Source organism: Tympanuchus pallidicinctus, unplaced genomic scaffold (assembly GCF_026119805.1).
Source record: "Tympanuchus pallidicinctus isolate F22 unplaced genomic scaffold, pur_lepc_1.0 scaffold12, whole genome shotgun sequence".
Lineage (NCBI taxonomy): Eukaryota > Metazoa > Chordata > Aves > Galliformes > Phasianidae > Tympanuchus > Tympanuchus pallidicinctus.
In genome coordinates, this window is record NW_026294637.1 from 1,218,447 (window position 1) to 1,227,438 (window position 8,992).

The following is an 8,992-nucleotide window of genomic DNA, read 5'->3' on the forward strand; positions in this document are numbered from 1 at the left end:
ATTTATGCTGATGTTAATGGTAACGGAGGGGAAGGAAGCTACGTCCGCCCAACGTGTAACGGCGGTTGGTAAAGAAGTTTTTGGGGTGGTTTTTGGTTTGTTTTTTTTTTTTAATTGTTTTTTTGTTTGTTTGTTTTTTGTTTGTTCGTTTTGTGTTTTGTTTTGTTTTAAAGGATTAAAAATACGGTATGTGAAAACTGAAGGCCTCCTCTCCTGTTCTGTGCCAGTGGGGGGAGGTGGGAGCTGCTTCTCCCCATGGATTTCCTCCCAGGCCCAGGGCTCTGCACAGCACTGGAGCTGTGTCAAGCATGGGAACCACTGCTCACACCAGGCAGTGCCTGCAGAGGTGGGGAAGAACATATAGATACACATAAATTTCCATACACCGACGTCTGTATGCTTATATGAACGTATACAGGCATGCACATACACTTACAGAAACACACCTGTTCACTCAAACTACACACACGTATACACACACACAAACACCACACATATATGAGTGTACACACAGCCCATAGGCAGCTATATATGCACACACATCTATATATACACAGCCTATAAATATGTATGCCTCCATATATATATATACACACATACACACACCATTTATATACTCTATACACACCCCATATGTACATAAACACACACACAGACCCCATATAGATAAACACTCCCTATATGTATGTGTATACACACACACACACATATATACACAAACACACCCCCATCTAAAGACACCCACAGATGCCTATATACACAAAATGCATACAGAAAAGCCTCCTCCAGCTCTGGGAAATGCTGCTCATAGCAGAGACTGTGCATTATCAAGGGAGTGTACATGTGTACATGCATTTCTCTGTCATATATATGTATGTATGTATGTATAATCTACATACAGCATTTATGTATCTATTTACATAGATATGTAAAAATAGATATACATATATGTGCATACATATACCTCCATACATACACATACACACACACTATATACTTAGGTATACACATATACATAAGCATATATTTATATCTGTATGTCCACTCAATACCTATAATGCATTATGTATACATATGGACCATATTTATGTGTACACACATATGTATATTTGTATATAAGCACATTATATATATTTTATGCATTTATGTATATATGTATATGTGTACACATAATGTGTGTATACACACACACCTAAAATGTGTATACATGCACACACACAGAGCTGTGGGATAGACATGGTCCCCCATATCATGATCCTCCCTACCAAGCACAGACTCCCTGTGACCAAAACTTCCCAGAGCAGAAGCTGTGTGCATCCATAGCTATAGGTACACCTTCATGATGGATGTTAACACAACACACTGTAAGCATGTGCTGTGTAAGTATGATCATGCATTATGCCATACATCTGTGCACACAGATTTGGACACCAGTGTATGTTTGTATACATGTGCATCCACATGCCTGTGCACACATGTGCATGGTGTGTGCATACACACACATACCATTACACACGACACATCAACTGTGTGTAAATATATGTCTTACGTGTATGGAAGTGAGTGACAGCCTTAAATACTGCGTCCATCTGTATGCAAATACACATATTAACACGTCTGCATGTTCATATCTGCATTAAAGCTGTGGTTATACAGCTGTGTGCACACATGGCTCTGTGTAGCTATGATGTGAGCAGTTATCTGTGCATAGATGAAGGTGTGCACGCCCTGTTGGCTGTAGTTTCCAGCAGAGCAAAGATGGCAGTTTGAGAAGCCCATGTATTTCTAAATTTGCCCTTGGAGGAGACACAACCACCAAGGCCAGCAGTACCACCCACCTTAAGCCCTGCTCTTCTTCCTGGTGCTGCACAAAAAAAACCACCACCCTGCAGACCAACCCCACATTCAGTGTTTATTTATTTGTCATACAAATAGAAACGTGTGCCATAATCTCGCCTTGGAGTTCTACCCGGATCATTGTTTAAAAAAAAACAAAACAAAACAAAAAAAAAACCTACAGAACATTCTTTCATCATCTGAGGGTTAAAAAGCTGCTTTTAAAATGGCAGAGTTCCCAGGGGGCGGTGAGACCAGCGACGCAGTACTGCCACAGCATCTGCAGCTCCCAGCCAGGACGAGCTCCGTCTGAGGCAACAGTTCCACTGTACAATCAGCTGCTTACCATAGAAGACCTTATGATAGGAGAGTTCATCGTAAAAATCAGTTTTAAGAGAGATTTCCATAATGAAAGGAGTAAAAATGATGAAAAAATTCTCACAAAGTCCAACTGGGGGAGGCACAGACTCCTGGCTTGTTGGAGGAAGCAGTTTCAAGCAGAATCACGCTCTGAAGGAAGACTCTCTTTGGCGACGACGACCCCGTTAGGAAGATACAGCATTTGGAATCTGAGAGTGCAGCTCCACACACTTTGAGTCCGAGGAAGGTGCGTGTTGAGCGTCCAAAAACAAGTGAAAAGCAGTTTGAAATGCTGGGACACACACAGACACAGATACCCTGTCCATTCCCCAGGTACCCATGCAGGGCCTTTACATGTGAGGGACTTTTAGCTGCATAAAAGGAAACCATGCTGCTGGTTCACTTTGACCAACGTGCCAGTTCGTTCTCCAGAAGCTACTCAACACTTACCAGAGTATTGCCAATGAAGAGCTTGGTACTTCAACTGTTAACGAGAGGAACAGACCACATCTGAATTTGAACCTGTATTTCCTAACAGAGCATCCCTTACTTCTGTAGCTGTTGATAACTGCTGTTCAGAAAGTCATTAAAAAGAAAATTAAAAGCTTTTAAGATGTTACCAACATCTTCAGCATGAACTGAAAGGCATTGTAAGACTGTGAGGTATAAGAGCAATGGGCTGCTCTGTGTACTGAGACATTAACCACGTAACGACCAGGGAATTCCATCCCCTACCTCACTTGGAGACACTTTAAAACCTTGGGAGCAGCGTGAGTGGGGCACTGGGGTGCCTCTGTATGGAACCACTCAGAGCATTCAACTGCCATCACCAGCAGAGAGATAGATTTGGAACAAAATATTCTGCACCACTTACATGGGGAATCTTTTTCTTTTGTCCCTGAAAACAAGGGAGAAAACATTATGATTATTTTTCTAATTAAAAGCAATGACCAAAATCTCAAACACCAGGTGTGACTATGGGAAAATCACGTGGCTTTTATCCCCCCCAGGATCCACATGAGAACAGAGGCTGCAGACCGAATCCAAAGGAACCAAAACGAGAGAGAAACACAACTCCATGTATACACACATGTTCTGTCGCCTGCAATCGATGTCATCGTGGGATAGCACCACCACAAAAGGTTTTGTGTAGCCTAGTGAAACTTGACAAACTCCTCCAGAGTTCTGGGGATCTGGTTCTGATAGCTGATGTTATAGATCCGCACCGCACGGGCAGCCAGGCACTTGAGACTCAGCTTCATTTGAGTTTTAAGGAGTATTTCAGACACCCCCGTGGTACTTTTATCCAGAGGAGTTTTCTTCTGCTTATTTGTCATGTCTGTGTGGGCTCCGGCCTCCACCAGGCTAATGATGATGGAATGCAACGTCAAGAAGTCACTGATGGGCCTGTGGTATTGGACAATGAGGTGGAGAGGACTGTTCCCCTCGTTGTCCACAGCGTTCACATCAGCACCGCAGTCCAGCAGCAGCTTCGTGACCAGAGCATTCGGGAAGCTGCAGACATCATTGGTGTGGAAGTCGTCCACGGGAGTGCTGGAATTGACGGCGTGATGCAGCAGGCTGGAGCCATCCCGCGTCCTGGGGTCGAGATGAATCAGGTTGTAGATCTGCTTGTTGATGCGCGACTGATCCTCTTCGCTGCACTGGGTCTTAGTGGAGATGCAGACCAAGTAGAGGAAGGTAAAAATATTGCATTCGTAGTTGTCCATGGCTGTGTGGATGTCAGCGTCCTGGGTGGTTTTGATGCGGGACATGCCTTGTTCTATTTCCAAGACGTTGCACCTCAGAACACTCTCGATGTCCTTGGCTTTAACCGGCTCGTTTAAGTGTATCATCTGAGAAAAGACCTGGGCAAACCTCAGCAGGTCCCTGTGAGTATTCCTGTTGCCTTTTTGCCTCAGGTGCAAGGCATGGAGCCACAGCTTGATACACTGCTCGAACTCCATGCTATCCGCATAAACAGCCCCACGGTAAATAATGGGGTGAGAGACATCGATGTTGTCCGAGCCCAGAATTCTTTCACGCACAATGAGGCCTTCCATGTGGAGGGCATCTCTGTCCTGCCTGATGGACTCTAATTCCTGAGGAGTTCTGCATTCCGTCCTGTTCCCGTACGCTTCGATCGGCGGAAGAACTTCCTTCTCGATGATATTCTCGCTGTCTCTGTACCTCTCCAGCATCGCTAAGTACAGGTAGTGGTAAGTCTTCATGATGTCGTAGTTCTCCCTGTCGTTGGCAAACGAGGCGCCCAGCAGCTCCAGCGCCTCGATCCGACTTCTCCTGTTGCAGCCGGCGTGGGCCAGCAGCAGCTCCACCACGTCTGCCTTGCAGCTCTCAGCTGCTACTTTCAGAGGAGTCATCCCGTGGCCGTTGACCATCATCGCCGCCTTCCACTTCACCAACTCCCTCACTATCTCCAAGTGGCCAGCCTCAGCCGCAAAGTGCAGCGCCGTGGCCCCGCAGTGGGCTTTGGCATTGGGGTCTGCATGCTGCTCGAGGAGATACCTCACCACGTCCGTGTGGCCCTTGTAGGCTGCGATCATAAGGCAGGTGTTGTCGTACTTGTTGGCGATGCTGATGTTGGCATTGTTTTCCACCAGGTACTTGACGATGTCCAACCTGCCGTCGAAACAGGCGGCCCTCAGGGGAGTCGAGTTGGTCACCGTAGTGTGATTCACATTGGCTCCGTGACTGACCAGCAACTTGACAACCTCAAAGTGCCCCGCTCCTGCCGCGCACCACAGGGCTGTGGCCCCATCGATGACAAAGCTGGAAAGAGAAAGCAAGCAACAAGCAGTTAAACGTTTGGCTGCTCTTTCAAATGCATCTTTTAAAGACAGCTGAGGAGAAAAAAAAACCACGCGCCTCACCACTTTATAGCCACCCTGTTTCTAAAGGTGAAGAGACTCAGTGGGATAGCCAAAGGAAGAGAACAAGAGACCTATGGAGGAGACCTCCTGCAGGAAGAAGAGCTGGAAGTGGAAACTTCAAAGCAGCCAAGGGTGGAGCCACGTTCTGCAGCAGCGCTTCCTGGGCTGCTTTGAAGATCCTACCTGCAAGCTGCAGCCCCGGCCTGCGGAGGTCTCCAGAAGAACAGCAGCAGGAATTCCCACTCCTTTCATCCCTCGTGCCAGAAACTCATTGAAGAAACAGATAAAGTTTTATCTTTAAGTTTACATATTGACCAAAAACAACAACAAAACTCTGAATTCAGGCACGACTGACAGTGTAACTACAGCATACATTTGGCAGCAAGGCTGCCTGAAGAAATTCATAGCACTTCACTTGTTCCCTGCCCCTGACAGAGAACAGGGGTGCTCTCTGTCACCCCTTCTGCTGTGCCCATTCCTTGACACCACAACGCACAGCAGACCAGCAATCAGATTTAAAAAAAAAAACACAAAAAAAACCAGACTTTGAGGAATATAATAAAGTTTAAAGAGGAAGCTATTCTAAGCCGGAGTGCTTCAGAGCTCTGCTTTGCATTACAGCCCTGCAGACAGCTTGCTGGCACTCGTAAACGTGGGGACAGTTAACTCCAGCAAAGCCTCACCGCTCCTTAAGCCATTTTCATCCCCAAATCTTCAGCACCTTCTGCGACTACAAACACAAGGGCTGATGTCCTTTCCATTCCCCTCGATCTCTGCAGCAGCACTTAAGCACAGTTCGCCCTGCAGGCAACAGACATTGGAGGCACAGCCCGGATCACAGAGCAGGGAGAAATATCTGATTATTTCCATACGTCCACGCAGTCACGTTTTTCAGAATTAAAATATCAGGAGACACCGGCTCACTTTCAGCTTCAGCAGCAATTTTCATCATTCTACAAAGCTCTGCAGAAGCAGCTGGTTGCCTGTTTGTAAATCCAGCATCTCCAGACAACACTTCAGAGGCCACTTAAGAGCCCTGGCACGCAGAGATGTCTATATAACAGATGTGGCTACCTTTGTTCCCAGTAAGAAGTTCCTTATTTTGCACATACATAACCACATCAAAGTACTTTTCTATTAGAACAGAAGTAAATCAGGATGTAGGCCCTGTGAGTGAACACAAGGTAATTTACTAATGCACTACAGGCCCATATTTATGAGTCAAAAGCTTGGAGCCCAAACAAGGGGGGTTTCTGGGCCACCTTATCACAAAAATGAAAATAATGCCAGGCATGATCTGGGATCACATGCTGCCTTTCTTCTCACCAGGCTGCGACTCCTACTGAGGCCAGGGGAGAGGTGATGGCACACTGTGCCCATTGTAAGTCAAACAACACCTCCTTTAATCTGCATCAGGCAGAGGCTCTGGCAGGCAGATCAGCATCCCATCAATGCACAGCACGAGAGAAAATCCAGCAGCACAAGGGAAACAACAGCCCTTCTATCACTTTCTGTCAACACAGGCCTTTCTTTTATCTAAAATAAGGACAGACACTCACGCCAGCAGGTATTCTCAACCAGTTTTTACTTGTGAAAAGAGGGCTGAAAGAGGAATAAAAAAGCACACACACAGGGAAGCCAGTTCCTCCCCCTTCATTCAGCATTCAAGAAGCAAGTCAGCCTTCCCCTGGGTTAGGTGGAGCTGCACAGACATCTCTGCAGCTCATCAGGCAGGAGCCAGATGAGAGATACAGGGGGACGGTGACGATCCCTCTCAGTATCTGATGAGAGCTCTCCTTTCTGTGCCAGCACACAGCCAGCTACCTGCTTAACCTGGAGCTGTTCAAAGGGTAAAAGGTCCTTCACGATTCTTGGCTTTAAGAATGACATATGGGCAACTATTTGACAAGAGTTGGGAAAGACTTTAAAAACAAGAGAGGTAATGAAGCTTGTGACAACAAAGCAAAGGAACGTGGGAGCACAATGGCCTGCAGGTTGAACACGAGGACAGGCAGAACCACTTCAACACCCAACAGAACGGATGTGCTGCTCATTTGCTGTGAAGAGAACACTGCTGTTAAGAGTCTAAAATCTATTTAGAAATAGGCTTTCTGCAGCCAGCCACGCCCCCCAGACGAGGAGCAAACCACAAGCATTCATCCTGCTGCCACACAGCACCATGAACCCCAGCTCCTGGGCAATGCCCTTGTTCCTCAGCACAGCCCGTCCTAAACCATCGCATTTTCCTCCCTACTACCCTGTGCCAGCTGTGAGGAAGCTGCTTCTTATCGGAGCTGGAATGGAAAAAGCCTCACCTGGAACAAGCAGGTGGCACCACCCCACTCTCATCCTACTTGCAGCCTGTCACAGAATGCTTGATGTCACAGAAAAGCTGCTTTGGTGCAGAATGCATATGGGGTCACCTGCCCACCAGGCTAATAAAACCCTGCCTGCAATCTCAGCTTGAAGTGGTGAAGGCGCATCAGGTGGCTGGGACAGCAGTGCCATACCCACCCCAACAGCCCAGCCACCAGCTGAGCAATGCCAAGCAGGCAGCCACAGCCTGGTGCTGGCCCTGGGCACAACGTAACACGTCTAGGACAGACTATCAACACAGAATCATAGAACTATCTGAGTTGGAAGGAATCTTTGAAGGCCATCTGCTGCTACTCCTCTGCAATGAGCAGAGACACCCTAAGCTCTATCAGTGCCCAGAGCCCCTCCAGCCTGACCTCGGGTGTCTCTAAGGAGGGGACATCCACCGCCTCTCAGGGCAGCCTCTGCCAGTGCCTCTCTAGTCTTATCGTAACAAATTTTCTTGCTTACACCCAGCCAAAATCTCTTCTCTCCTAGTTTGAGACCATTTCCCTTATCCTATCACAGAGACCACACTGAAGAGTCTGCATCCTTCCTTCTCAGATGCTGAAAGGCCTCTTTCAGCTCCCCCCAGAGCCTTCTTCTCCCCAAATTGAGCAGCCCCAGCTCTCTCTTAGGGGAGGCGTCCCATCCCCTGGGTCACTTTTGTGGCCCGAAAATACTCCAAGAGAACCACAAGACACCTTATGACAAAGCCAGGACAGGCCATGCACACACCATAACAAGGCCCCGGCCAAACCACCACCGGGCCCAAGGCAGGGCTCAGATACACCGCGACCAGCAGCAGCTCAGGCCCCATACAAACACCAACCCCATGCCCAATACCAGGCCCCGGGCATCGGGCGGCCGGCCCTACGTACCCATCAAAGCGCACGGTGCCGGTCTGCTGGGTCTGCACGCGGTAGTGCTCGAGGAGCAGGCGGACCACCTTGGTGTGGCCGTTGCGGGCGGCGATGATGAGCGGGGTGGAGCGCTGCCCGCCGTGCTGGCTGACGTATCCCAGCAGGTACTTGATGTCGCTCTCGGAGCGGTTGAGAAGCAGCGCGGCCAAGGTCAGCACTCGTCCCTCGCTCGCCGCTTTGTACACGTACCCCGCCAGCCCCTCCATCGCCGCCTCCTCTTCCTCTCGGCTGCGGCCCCGCCGGCCCGGCCGGCCCTGCTCGGGCCTGCCCGCGGCCGCCGGGGCCGCTTCTCCCTCCGCCTCCCGCTCCGTCCTGCCTCGGGGCCCGGCGGGGGGCACATGCGACCCTCTCGGGGCCAGCCGCCCCCCGGGCCCGGCGGCGAGGCGGGGCAGCCCCAGCGCCCACCTCCTCCTCCTCCTCCTCCTCACCCACGACCCATCCCGGCGCCGCCGCCCCCGGCCAGGACGCGAACCCGCAGCCCGAGGCGGCGCGGGGTGGGCTGGGAGGGGGCGCCGGGGGAGCGGACCGCCGCTACGGGTCGCCGGAAGGGCCCAACGGAGAGCGCGCCGGGCACGGGGCTCTCGCGGCCGCTCCGCCCCCGATTCCGGAAGTGAAACCGGAAGTGAG

At 49.6% G+C, this 8,992-nt stretch overlaps 1 protein-coding gene across 1 annotated transcript; it reads right to left on the bottom strand.

Annotated features, from left to right (window-relative positions):
• Positions 1-1,899: 1,899 nt before the first annotated feature.
• Positions 1,900-8,782, bottom strand: FEM1B (fem-1 homolog B). The gene is made up of 2 exons (XM_052671870.1): positions 8,324-8,782; positions 1,900-4,986 (listed from the first exon to the last, which is right to left on the bottom strand). Exons 1-2 carry the CDS (start codon positions 8,569-8,571, stop codon positions 3,351-3,353), a joined length of 1,884 nt encoding a protein of 627 aa, XP_052527830.1. The 5' UTR covers positions 8,572-8,782; the 3' UTR covers positions 1,900-3,350.
• Between the last annotated feature and the right edge of the window lie 210 nt (positions 8,783-8,992).